This window comes from Panthera uncia (genome assembly GCF_023721935.1).
Source record: "Panthera uncia isolate 11264 chromosome A3 unlocalized genomic scaffold, Puncia_PCG_1.0 HiC_scaffold_11, whole genome shotgun sequence".
NCBI lineage: Eukaryota > Metazoa > Chordata > Mammalia > Carnivora > Felidae > Panthera > Panthera uncia.
In genome coordinates, this window is record NW_026057578.1 from 64,093,613 (window position 1) to 64,107,308 (window position 13,696).

The 13,696-nt window shown below is 47.5% G+C and overlaps 1 protein-coding gene across 1 annotated transcript in view; it reads left to right on the plus strand.

The window, feature by feature from the left end:
* The window catches only part of PRKCE (protein kinase C epsilon), a 442,370-nt gene extending 428,959 nt beyond the window's left edge, over positions 1 to 13,411 (plus strand). The window contains exons 12-14 of the mRNA XM_049649833.1: positions 6,969 to 7,107; positions 12,822 to 13,205; positions 13,313 to 13,411. Coding sequence (XP_049505790.1) covers positions 6,969 to 7,107; positions 12,822 to 13,205; positions 13,313 to 13,411 — 622 coding nt within the window. The remainder of the gene's footprint in view (positions 1 to 6,968; positions 7,108 to 12,821; positions 13,206 to 13,312) is intronic.
* Positions 13,412 to 13,696: the final 285 nt, after the last annotated feature.

Consider the following 13,696-nt stretch of genomic DNA (forward strand, 5'->3'; position numbering starts at 1 on the left):
ACATTCAGTGTAGTGGCAGGGCATAAAATGATAAGCAGAAATTAATAACTAGTAAATACATATGCAACCAGATAAATAATATGATGGAAGAAAAGACCTTGTTTATAATAGGAAAAATTTTTTTAATAAAAAAAAGTTTTTTTGGAGAGAGAGCACGCATGAGTGGTAGTGAGGGGACGGGGAGGGACAGAGGGAGAGAGAGAATTCCAAGCAGGCTTCATGCTCAGCCTAGCACACCACAGGGGGCTCAATCCCACGACCCTGGGATAATGACCTGAGTTGGACACTCAACCCACGGAGCCACCCAGGCACCCTCAAGAAAAGACCCCATGTATAATTGGAATTTAAAACAGACAATAACAACTTGCATTCTTTAGAAGTGGATTCCGCTGTAATTATCATATAAACCCCAGACAACAGTGCTTTAAATAAGATACAAGTTTCTTTTTCTTTTTTTTTTTTTTTTTTTTAATTTTTTTTTTTCAACGTTTTTTTAATTTATTTTTGGGACAGAGAGAGACAGAGCATGAACGGGGGAGGGGCAGAGAGAGAAGGAGACACAGAATCGGAAACAGGCTCCAGGCTCCGAGCCATCAGCCCAGAGCCTGACGCGGGGCTCGAACTCACGGACCGCGAGATCGTGACCTGGCTGAAGTCGGACGCTTAACCGACTGCGCCACCCAGGCGCCCCCAAGTTTCTTTTTCATATGAATGCTAGCTGGAGATGGGAAGTCCAGTCACCATTACTGGGGCTTTTGGTCCTTTTCTTCATGGTCGAAGGTGGCTGCTGATTCTCCAGGCATGATATCCTCATCCAGGCAGTAGGGAGAGGAAGGAAAGAGAAGAGTAAGCTTCTTCATTTTGTGACTTCACACAGTTGAGTTGATTGGGTAGAACAAAGTCACATAACCACACCCAGCTTTAAGGAAGGCTTTGAGTCCCAATTTATAGCTACATCACTATGAGCAGGGCTCAAACAACAACAATAGCAGCAACGTTCTCTTACTGAGGAAGAAAATGAGAAGGGGTATTGGGACAACCAGCAGGCTGCCATTAAATACAACAAGAAATGCACAAGATCTATAAGAGAGAACTTTCAAATGCCCCTCAAGGACATTAGACTTTAACAAATCGGAAGACAAACAATATTATTGGATAGGAAGACTCAACATCATAAAAATATCAATTCTCTCTGAGTTAATTTATAGCTTTAGACATGTTCCCAATAAAAACATCACAAGGATTTTTTTTAAAACAAGACAGATGATTCTAAAGTTCATATGGAAAAATAAACAAGCAAGAGTAGCTAGGAAATTTTAAGAAAGAAGGGGATCAGCCCTACTGGATGTGAAAATGTTTTATAAACCCACAGTAATTTAAAAAGTGTGATATAGATCAACATCATCAAATGAAGAGTACATAAATAAGTCCAAATGCTTATGGAGAGCTAGTAACAGCATTTGAAAAGGTGGTGTTTCAGTCCATGAACTATCCAACATATGGGATTGGAACCCAAGTTGGATCTCTGCTTCGTACTTTTATCAGGCCAAATTCCAAACACGTCAAAAGACTTCTGTTTATAAAATGAAAGCAGGGGTGCCTGCGTGGCTCAGTCGGTTGGGCATCCGACTTCGGCTCAGGTCATGATCTCACAGCTCTGTGAGTTCGAGCCCCACGTCAGGCTCTGTGTTGACAGCTCAGAGCCTGGAGCCTGCTTCGGATTCTGTGTCTCCCTCTCTTTCTGCCCCAACCCACTTGCATTCTGTCTGTCTCTCTCAAAAATAAATGAACATTAAAAAAACATTTTTTTTTAATAAAATGAAAGCAGAAAAGTACAAAGGGGGATCTTGGGAAAATGCTTTTATTAACTTTGAAAGGGGTAAATCCTTTCAAATTAAGACATAAAATCCAAAAACCATAAAATAAACCACCATAAGCAATATCAAAAATTAACCTGGGAGAAGAATTTGCAATTCCTCTGCCACTCAAAGTTCACTTCCTAATCTAGAAAGAGCTCCTTAAAAAAAAAAAAAAAAAAAAAAAAACAATGAGAAACAAATACCATGAAATAAAAACGACAACAGTTCACAGAAAAAAAAAAATACTGATATCTTTTAAAACGTATGAAAAAATATTCAAACTTACAGAGAAACTTAAGAATATACTGAGATACTGTATTCACCTATCAGACTACCAGAAACTCACTGTTTTCACCTGTTAGACTACCAGAAACTCAATAATGTACCATTTGGCAAGGAGGCACTATCATGGACTGCTGACAGAAGTGTAAATCGTTGGGGTGCCTGGGTGGTTCAGTTGGTTAAGTGTCCAACTTCATCTCAGGTCACGATCTCATGGTTCATGGGTTTGAGCCCAGTGTCAGGCTCTGTGCTAACAGCTCAGGCACCCTCCCCTGCCCATACTCTGTCGTCTGTCTGTCTCTCCCTCTCAAAAATAAATAAACATTTTAAAAAAAAGTGTAAATCCTTCAATCTCTAAGGAGGGCAGCTTGGCAACATCCATCAAAATCTACATTCCCGTTCTATCTGACTCAGAAATTTCCTTTCTAGAAAGCATGTACGGTTACCTTCGTATATTTATAAGCATCTTTACAGCAGCATTGTTTGTAATAGCCCAATAATTGCAAGCAAGCTAAACGTTCCCCAGTAAATATGGTAGAGTGTTATACAGCCACAAAAAATAGCCTCTTTATGTGCCAAGACAGATCTCCAATACATATAATGGAAAAGGTAACGCGCAAAACAGTGCATGTAGTAAGGTCGTGATTAGTTAAAAGGAGGGACATGAAGTGTTCTTATTTATGCGTAAAATGTGACCAAGACGATACACAAGACGTGAATAAAATGCAGTTGCCTGGGGCGCCTGGGTGGCTCAGTCAAAGCATCTGACTTAGGCTCAGGTCATGATCTAACAGTTTGTAAGTTCAAGTCCTGCATCAAGCTCTGTGCTCTCAGAGCCTGCTTCAGATCCTCTGTCTGTCTCTCTCTCTCTCTCTCTCTCTCTCTCTCTCTCTCTCTGCCCCTCCCTTGCTCACTCTCAAAAATAAACATTTAAAAAATTTTTTTAACATTTATTTATTTTTGAGAGACAGAGGCAGAGCATGAGCAGGGGAGGGGCAGAGAGGGAGGTGGACACAGAACCCGAATCAGGCTCCAGGCTCTAAGCTGTCAGCACAGAGCCTGACGCAGGGCTCGAACCCACAAACCACGAGACCATGACCTGAGCCGAAGTTGGATGCTTAACCAACTGAGCCACCCAGGCGCCCCTAAACATTTTTTTTTAATGCAGTTGCCTGTAGGGGGAAAATGTGTCTGGAGAACAGATGCAGTAGGGAGAATTTTTATTGTTATGTATGCCCTTTGGGTTTTAGAACATATGAAGGCATTGTCTATTTAAAATGTTGAAACTATTAATTTAATAAGTAAAAGCTAGTCATATTGATTCATATATAGGGGAAAGGATTTTGCTGTATTTTTTTCCACTATTAAAAAAAAATGACCCCATTCCTTTAAAAATGTCCCCAGTCCTCAAATGTACCCTGCCCTTATATTTGAGGACTGATGGGGGTTAATATCTAGTCAGAAATCCCTCTTTGCAAAGCTATCAGTCAACAAGTTCGATGAGAACCCACTATGTGCCCGGCCCCTGACCTGAGCGCCTGGGGAACACCTAGGAAGGAGAAGAGCCCACTCACCCTGCCCTGCGAGCTGGGCCTCAGAGCCAGCAAGGCTGAGAAACCATTGTTCTGATCTCCTTCCCAGGGAAGCTTTAGAGACCCCTCAGAACAGGCAGCACTAAAAGCCAGCAGGTGAGGAGATCCTGGGGCCGGAACGGCAAGTAGAAAGTGGAGGGGGGGGCGGGGGGTCTTGGGGCAGCAGTGCGGCCCAGGAGGAGGGAGGGAGAACCAAGAGGGGCCACCACCCTCAGCCAGCCATTCAGCAAGCAGGATTCCAGGGACGCCACCTTCCGTGAAGGGCCCTGGGCCCCTATGCCCTTGTAGGGAAGGGCGTTCTCTCCCTTTTCCTCTGCCTGAGCAAAACATGGCCCTGGCTGTGCCATCCACTGAAACCCCACTCAGAACTCACTGAGAGCCCAGCACCAGGCAGGCTTAGTCCCAGCAGTGTGGGTAGTTTTCTTTTTAAAGAGACTGAAGACCCCCAGGGGAATAAAGTTTTAATTGTGGCATCTCTGGTCCCCAGGGGACTTTCCAGCTGCGCCAGTCTCCCCTGTCACAGAGGAAAGGAACTTAAGTCACCATCTCTTCCATGAGACATGGTTTCATGTGGGGAGGCAGAGCGCTAGAGAAACACAGACAGCAGAGGGGAAATTTGAAGAGGTGAGTAGTGGCAGGATTTCTGGCATCAGCGGTGGGACAGTGTGAAGATGTGCTTTAGCCTGGGGCCTCCCTTCCCCACAGCAGAGGGGACAGCTGCCCGTGGACTGCCTACAGAACATACTCAGCCCTCGTGGTCCCCCTGGGCCTTCAGCATGGGGTGGCTTCTTCCCTCGGGGAGAAGAGAAGGCAAGGAGCAGGGGGACAGTGTGTACCTGGGCCAGGGCTAGGACAGGCAGAGAGCAGAAGAGGGAGAAGAAAGACATTCCACCTTCTCTTGTCCTGAGTAGGAATTCTGAGCAGAAGGAAGTGCGGAGTTGAATTTTTAGAAGGGCAAAGTTCAGGCTGGCTTGGAATCTTCCGAATCTCCTCCATTCGTACAAAGCAGAGTGCACCCTTCCAATGACAAGGCTTTAAAAGAGAGGGCTTGAGAGGGAGCAGGTGGGGCCTTTCTAAATTGGGGCTGGTGGCTGGCATTGGAAGAAGACCACCAACAGGAAGGCAGGAAGTAGAGGAGTGTAGTACACAGAGGCAAGAACACCAGATTTTAGAGCAGAGGACCCAGTTCAAGTCCTAGTTACATCAACCCCCTCGTCACCTTCCAGAAATCACCTATCTCTTTCCAGCTTCCACTTGCTTACCGCTGCCACGATAATAGCAAAGCATGTTCTTCTGAACCCTTGTTCAGAACATGAATGTGGTTTGTAGACCACAGAGGTGCTTTCCACTTGTTTGTTTATTGCTGCTACAATTGCGAGTGTTGCCATGGTGACCATGGTGCGTGCGTGTGGGCCTTGACAAGGCAACACTAGATTAGGGAGCAGCAAGGGGCTGTAACTCAGTAGGGCACATAGGTTCACCTCTTGACGATGCCAACATTTTCAGATGGGCAGACAGAACACCCACTCCCCTCCAACTCAGTTTCCTTGTGAAGGAAGTGGGTGTAACGGTATAAAGGCCTGCTACTTCTACACAAACTATCTCAACCCTTTAGACAAGCAGGAAAGTGTCATCCCAATTTGATAGACCAGATAACAGACCCACAAGATGAATTCACCAGGGCCATGCCACAAGAGGGATTAAAACCCAGGCTTCCTGTGCCCAAGTCAGTGTTCTTTTCCCTTCCCTCCCACCCCAGCCAGAGCTGAGCCCTGACCACACACAGTGGCCAGGGTAGAAGGTCGAGGAGCCCAGTCCCAGTGGCGTGGCTTGGTTGGGCTCCCTGTTCTTTCTGTAGTTCACAAGCATCTGCTTAGAACAGCATATTTTATGAGCTTTCTCTTTTCTCAAGAAGTCCCAGCTGTAAGCGGAAACAGGGCTGTGGGTGCAAAGCAGGCAGGCCCTGAAATGTTTCCTGCCCCACCTTTGCACTCAGGCCCAGATCTCTGATGATGGCTGAAGTTCAAATCCAGACGCCAGCAGACTTGTGAGAAAGGCGCCTCTTGCTCTGTGTGCGGGGCAATGGGCCTTCTTTGTAAGACCCTGGCCCCATTCCAGAGTGGATGCTGAGGGAGGTCCAGGGTGAGGACCTCCATCTGACAGTCTGGGTTCTTCTACGGGACAGGGTTGGGGTTTGCAGATTTGGTTGGTAGGGGAATTCTTATCCAGAACTTCAGATTTTATACAGGATCTTATGTAGAACCCCAAACTGTAAAGCAGGATGCAAGAGAGCTACACTGACTGAGGCCAGCAGGCCCCCACCCACCCTTTGTGGCCCTCACTCACTGCAAGGAACCACCCGGTCTCTGTAGGCCCTGGTCGTTGCCACCAGTGTGTCTTCCCTCCTGTCCCCAGAACCTTTCCCCCCTCTGCCTGCTTGCCCAGAGAAGACAGATCTTACAAATAGATCGTGCTCATGCAGGCAGGTCTCTCGTTGTCCTCAGCAGGAATTTCAAAACCCTCTTGCATTCTAGGCTCTTTGGGGTTGGTTTCAATCTGCCTGTCTTGCCCCGCCATTCACTGGAGCCCAATTCTCTGGTCCTTTCACTGCCTTTTACACCTGCTGTGTTGGCTTTCCCTTCCCTCCCACCTTTTCTTTTTGTGCCCTTTCCAAACCTAACCATCTCTCCAAGCTTCTCTTGAGAGTCCTTTTTTTTCTGAAGCTCTCCCAGCCTGCAGCTGCTGTCAGTGGTCTTCCCCATGAAACACAATAGCTCACATAGTCGGTGTCCTGTAAAGTAGCGTCTGATCCTTCTGTGGTTTTATCTGAGTCATCGATGTTACTATGCATTAGTCTTGTCCCTCCAACTGATCCCTATGGTTAACCCATGAAGGAAGGGGGATAAGTTGCTTCTCTCTCTCATATCGAGGTCTAAATACTTTGAATTGCAGCACATAGTAGGGCTTCAATAAATAGCTACTGATTTTATTAAACCACAGTAGTCTTGAGATATTAGGAGCTCCCCTATCATGTTGGGGACAATGGAGGCACCTTTAGGGGTTGCTCAACTTGGGCAAGAACCCTGGACAGAGGTTGGTTGCCAGCAGGTCAAGCCTCCTCAAAGGCTTTCCTTTTTATCGCAGATTTCCCTGAGATGGCCACATCTCTCCAACTCAAGAAGACCATATTGGGGTGGCTGAAGCACTAATCATGTGGTTCTGACCCCTCTTGCAGGGATTTGAAACTGGACAACATCCTTCTGGATGCAGAAGGTCACTGCAAGCTAGCTGACTTTGGGATGTGCAAGGAGGGGATTCTGAACGGCGTCACAACCACCACATTCTGTGGAACTCCTGACTACATCGCACCCGAGGTAAGACCATGTGCTAACCACCTTCTTCCACCAGGGCAGAGGCAGGGATCCATTCCCATGCACTGGGGTCACTTACTGGTGCTGGGGGAAGGTTCTAGAAAACTAGGATAGATTCTGAGGGAGGAGGGAGAAAAGGAAAGGTAGAAGGTTTGCTGATTTCTCCGTAAGGAAGTTGACGTGATAAGAGAGATACTGGGCAAACTGTGAACAGGCCATTCCCCAAACCTGGGCAGGTCCTTCCCTCTCAGTCCAGAACTACCAATGAAAGTAAGACTAAGAGAACTTTGTAGACTTCTATCATTGTTTTCACTTCTTAGTAACCGGAATAAAGGAGCACCATCGATAAAGGCAGCAGTTAGCTTCTTCATTAGCTGTAACGCACCTACAGTAAAACCAAGAATTATTTGCCCTTCCTAGTGGTGTGGCGATTCTGCATATCAGGTGCACAGGGTCAAGCAGGAAGAGGAAAGCTCTATGTATATCTGATACATATAGGTCAGAGATGTCCACTGGGAGCCCTACTGATGGTCTGCCTTTTGTAAAGTTGTCTGGATGTTTTGTTCCTCATAAAGTATTTGCTTCGAATTTCTCCAAATCAATCTTACCTAGGTTGAGTGATACCTAGTGTGACATGATTCCAATTTAGGACAAAGTATATCACAGATGCTTAATAAAAATGGACTTGAGGGTTCTGACACATGTAAGATGGGAAGGAAATACCAATCCCCATTAAGCACTGCCCGTGGTGGGTAGGTGTTAGCCCATTCAGATTTCATTTCCTTTCAGTGGCATTGTTTGAGCACCTGCTAGACACAAAGCAAAGTGGGGATAAAGAATTGGCTAAACACTCATCACTCTCCTAAAAGAACTTCTGGTCCAGGGGCAGTGGCAGATAAGTAAACAACTAATTAAGCAGAATAAATAGATATGAGAGACAAGATGGTATCCTCAGGGATAAGGGGAGTCTTCTTGGAGCACCTGGTAGATAAACTAAGTTGTCAAGAATCAGCAGGATTTCCTTTGGTGGTAGGGAGTGGGAAGCATTCCCGAAAACAACAGGGAAGATTGGGGTGGGGGCAGGGCAGTACAGGAGGTTCAGTATCCCTGGGCTCTGAATCCTTTAGGGCAGAGGCTGTGTTTCTAATCTGAGTCCAGGAACCAGCCCACAGATCAGGCTTTTAGTCATGGTTCGTTGAATGAATAAATGAATTTGAACTTGTGACACTCCACCATGAACACAGTTGAAGGGATGAGAATATTCTTGGCCTTGTCCAGAAAAGGAAAATAGTATAGCTATTTATGGTAATAGATAAAATTAGGAAAAAGGATCAAGGAAAGTGGTCTTTTTCCTGTAGGCTCTATAGACCCACTAAGAGTTTTCCATTGGAGGGTGTCCAGGTTTCTCACACCTGTCCCAGGACGCAGACAGGCAACAGCAATATAGCTCAGAAGACAGAGAGTGAGGGAAGGTCAGTGAAGAGACTTTTCACAGACCGGACAAGACATGGGGGGCCTGAGGAGAGATGTGAGGATGGTAAGTAATAGTTGAATTCCCTTAGGACCTTTATCTTCTAAGAGATCTGAAAGGAGAGATTTCAAAATATCTTCCTTAGTAGAAACACTAGGAATTTAATCTTTGAGGAGAAATCAGCAAAAGTGAGGGCTCTCAATTGGGACCTTCTTTTTTACCATCTTCCTCATTCATTTCTTATCATCAGAATACTTGGTTCCAATTCCTCTGTAAGCTGATGCCAGAGACAAAGGGTTAACAGGCCAGCATAGTAGTTAAGGACCCAGCCCAAGGCAAACATTCACTTTATGATGAACAAAACGCCCACACAACCTTCATGAAAAGCAGTCCATTGATGAGAGTCACAATGAATAGGGCTGATCTCTCGGTCTATAAGGAGGCGCAGACACTGTTCCTTCCCATTCCATCTTTATGTTCGCAGTGCAGAATCTCCACTATGTGTGCAATGCCAAAAGCAATCCCTGGTCTTCCTGTAGGCAAATTACAATTGATAGAGACACTGCTACTTTTATCAAGGGCTATGGGGGAGATTAGATGAAATTATGCCTCTAAAGCATTTAGCCTGGTGCCTGGCCCACAGTGAGCACTGGGACAATACGTAGTAGCTCCGTCACCATCATCACTGTTGCTGGCACGTGCAGTGTGGGAAAAGCACAGTCCTGAGAGTTGAGTTTCCAGGCTAGACTTGACCACTGATGCCCCCATGGGACCTTGACCAAGTCACAAAATGTTTTCAACCCCCCAGCTTCCTCATCTTTCAAATAGGAATAACAATTCCCGCCCTACCTACCTCATCAAGGTGTTATAAGAATCTAATGAGATTAGAGCATGGAAATGCTTGAGAAACCATAAGCCTCTATTCAAACGGGGAGGGGTTGTGAGGCGCCTGGGTTAACCCTGAAACCAGAGACACCTAATGAGGCGCTAGCTCATCTGGTGCTAGCTCTTCCCCAAGGCTTCTCTTCCCACCATGTGACCTGGGCTAGCCCCCACTGCACCCCCTCTCCATTTCCCATGCCCAGCGCGTGCTCCCCAGGAAATGGCAGCCAGCCCTGGGTATGACTGGCGCCATTAGACCCAATGCCTGCCCTTCTCTTCTACCCGGGCTCTGACCAATTCAAGGGGGTAGCCACCATACCAGGTGCCCTCCCGTGGCGTGTGAAGCCTTGCCCTTCTCACCTCTCCATTGTTGACAAGCTGGTGAGAAAGCATAAAATTAGGGCCAAGCCCGAAAGGAATTTTACAAAAGATGCCTCCCCAAAACGGAAGGCTCTGGAGTGGGCCTGGGGAAGGGTGGGCAGGGCCGCTCTGTGGTTTCTGCAGAGCCGTCCTGGCTGAGCACACATGGGCCACCTGGAGGTCACCTCCCCACCACCCTGTGGAGGCACTGAACCCAGATCTTCCACCTCCTGGAGGCTGGAGGGTGGCCACCCTGGCACCCCAAGCCCCCTGAACCCAAGAGAGAAGGAAGCACACCCGGTGAGACACACACTGGGGCACATGTGGCAGCCAGTGTCCCAAGTGCTGCAATTGGCCTGGTTGCGGGGGAGCCGGGGGTGGGGGGCGTTGCTCAGAAGCATGCTAGAACCCTTATGCCTGGTGCCTTAGAGACGCCCAGAGGGAACAATTGACCATGAAAAAATAACCAAAATCACGGTAGTATATGGAAAGTGCCTAAAGATCTTAGGGACAGGAAAGGGTCTTAGGATGTCAGAAGATAAGAGGAAAGCTAGGGGAATATGAGAAAGCTTTCTGGACAAGATGGGTGATAGCGATGCCCTCAAAACCAGCAATGCCATGCTGAGCCGCACAAGGTGTTGGCTCATTCATGACTGACAGAGCCACTCGCTGGCTTTGGCTTTGGCACAGAGCAGCATTACTGGCTTCTTGGGACAGCAGAGCTTACTGACCCTCAGATACCATGTGATGACCACTGAGCTAAGAGACCAAAGATACTCACCAAACAGAGTGCCAGCCCCAAATAATTCAAAGATGGCTGCGTTTGCTTGCATTTCTTTCCATTCTAAATTAAAAGGATTCTTAAATTCTTAAATCATGCGTGCTTTTAATGTTTTCAAAATGATTCCTCCCAAGTCTTTTTTTACTTAATCCCAAGCAATCTCTAGTCTCTAGAGGGGTGTTTTGAGAGACCATGGAAAGCCCTGGTCCTCACAGTCAGCATCCTCTTCCCTGGCTGTCCTGAAATCTGAGAACTTGAACTGGAGCCTTGCTCTGGACAAGTTCCCTGTGAAGTTACCTGCAAACTGACAAGACTGTTCATGGCCTTTGCCATTTTGGGGAGAGTCCTGGATGCACACCCCTTTTAGGACATGCACCCCACCCCTGCTTGTCCTCTGTCATCATCACTTTGGGGAATTCTCCATAGAATTACAGAGCTGAGAGAAACCAGGAGAGGTCATCTCCTCTGCCCTTCTGTTCTTGGGCAGCACCAGGCCTACTCCTGCTCTGATAAGAGGAGAAGATAATTATGGGATGGGGACAGCACTTCATAATCCCTTCCTTAGCAGTGGGGACAGCGCAGCATTTATTTCTACCCTGAGCCACACATAGACCATTGACCTACCACGTACTTTATATACATGGAGACCAAAGCTAACAGAAGAAAACTTGGATCTCCTACCACCTTCCAATTATCTGGAGCTTTGTACTTTGCAATATGCTTTCAAATCTTACACCTTGATTCATCTTACAAGGTTGAGCTGAGAATCTGAGCTTCATCGGATGAGGAAGTCAAGTGAGTGGCTCCAGATCACCCAGAAAGAACTTAGCACCAAACTTGGAATAGAGTGGAAACATCCCGATCAGTCTTCCATCTCTTCCACTGGAACCCATAGCCAGTGCTCCAGAAAAAAATAGGATCGGGGCAATTACTCACTTTTCTTTTCTTTTCTTTTTTTTTTTTTTAATGATTTTTTGGCCCCACATTCTAAATTTTTTTTTTCAACGTTTTTTTTTTTTTTTTTATTTTTGGGACAGAGAGAGACAGAGCATGAATGGGGGAGGGGCAGAGAGAGAGGGAGACACAGAATCGGAAACAGGCTCCAGGCTCCGAGCCATCAGCCCAGAGCCTGACGCGGGGCTCGAACTCACGGACCGCGAGATCGTGACCTGGCTGAAGTCAGACGCTTAACCGACTGCGCCATCCAGGCGCCCCAATTACTTTTCTGAAGGTTCTGTAGCTTCCTAACTTTAGGTGGCGTTTCTCCCAGATACTGAAATTGTGATTCATTTTTTAAAACTGCAGTCCCCACACGCCATGCAGGAAGGTGATGGCACAGAACATTCCTCAGCCACGTGTCATACATGCGTTTAACATAAATGCATTCAACTGTGCCTGCAGTCAGAGGAAAAAAAGAGAGACTGAGAGCCTAGGTGAGAGAAGTGACTGTTGACAAAGATAAAGCACACTGGATGATCAAGGAGAGGATTTGATTGGGGCTATTGCAATAAGGAGAATGTCTCACAGAAAGTGAAGGGGCCTGGGCTTTGCAGAGGCAGGCAAACAAGAGATTCATCAGTGGGTTTTATGGGAGTCGTGAGGAACGCTGGAGATGGGTTTTTTCCTTCCTGGAACATCCAAAAACATAGTCACCCTTTGTGGTTAGAACACAAAAGGATGGGGAGACTTATTGACTACAGTTTCTTTTCCAAAAGCACAGGACTCAGGTGAACTTGACATTGTCACAGTTTAAAGAAGACTGACATTCTGTTCACCTTCTCACTGTGTGCGCCACGCTCTGTGCTCGGTGTGAGACGATCCTTGTTTGCTCTCAGTCGTTCACAGCTTGCTTATGTCTCTCTCAGTCTGCATCTTGCTCCTCTGACCCTGAATTTAGTGTCAAAAACACTCATGCATTTTTATATGGTCCTAAGCGCAAGTCAGGAACTTCATCTGCTCAAAGAACAGGATCTATTCCCACGGGAGGACAGGCTGTCAGTGTTGACTTTGGAGGAAAGTTGATAGTTAGCCCCCAGCATCGCACGTTCTAAACTCAGTTTTCACTGAATTGGCTGATTTCGAGCCTAAATCATACCAGCCTGGGCCCTGCTGTGCAGAGAAGCAAGCTGGAAATAACGAGGCAGTTTGCACAGCACTTGAGACAAGGGCGGCCGTGGGTGGGGATCGTTGGCGAGCCCTGACCTTGCCCGTTTCCTCGAACAGATCCTGCAGGAGTTGGAGTACGGCCCCTCGGTGGACTGGTGGGCCCTGGGGGTGCTGATGTATGAAATGATGGCTGGGCAGCCCCCGTTCGAGGCCGACAATGAGGACGACCTGTTTGAGTCCATCCTCCATGACGACGTGCTCTACCCCGTCTGGCTCAGCAAGGAGGCCGTCAGCATCCTGAAAGCCGTGAGTCCTCGCCCTCCCCCTCCCCCTCCCCCTCGTGCCTGCTCCCCTGGCCTCTGTCTTCTCCCTCTGTCCCTGTCACTCCTTTCCCATCCCATGAGACCTTTCGCTATCCCTCTCCGCCCGTCTCTGGCCCACCTCTGCTGCAGCCGAATGGTAGGCAGTCACAGTGGGGAGCTGAGGCTCGAGTTGCTTTCTGTGGGCCAGGGACGCGTTTGTGTTTCCTGAGAGGGAGCTCTGCATTTCAGAGGGAGCAGAACCAACCCAAACCGTGCCAGGATCACTTCTTCCCCCTTACACACCAGGAACTGGACCCTGCGTCCTCCCCTACCACCCGCACCCGTCTTCCTCTGGAGCCTGTGATGGACAAGAGGGAGGCGAGCACAGTGTATCTGCATGCATGACGGCATCTCTGTGGCAGAAGACCTGATCAGAAAAGAAGTGTCTACTTAGGGCGTGGAATCCATGCGCTGGATTCAGACATGACAGAGAGACTATCCCCAGCCCTGCAAATAATCCCTCACACGTGAAACGCTCAGTACTGCCTCAGCACAGCTCTTTCCGCCATGTAAGCCACTTGTGCTAGGGCAAGTACGTGAAGCTCCCTGACCTCCTTGGAAAGCTGTAAAAGCTGGGGTGCAGGGAAGGTGAACAGAGCAGTTGACCCTCAGGGTTGAGGCATGACCGAG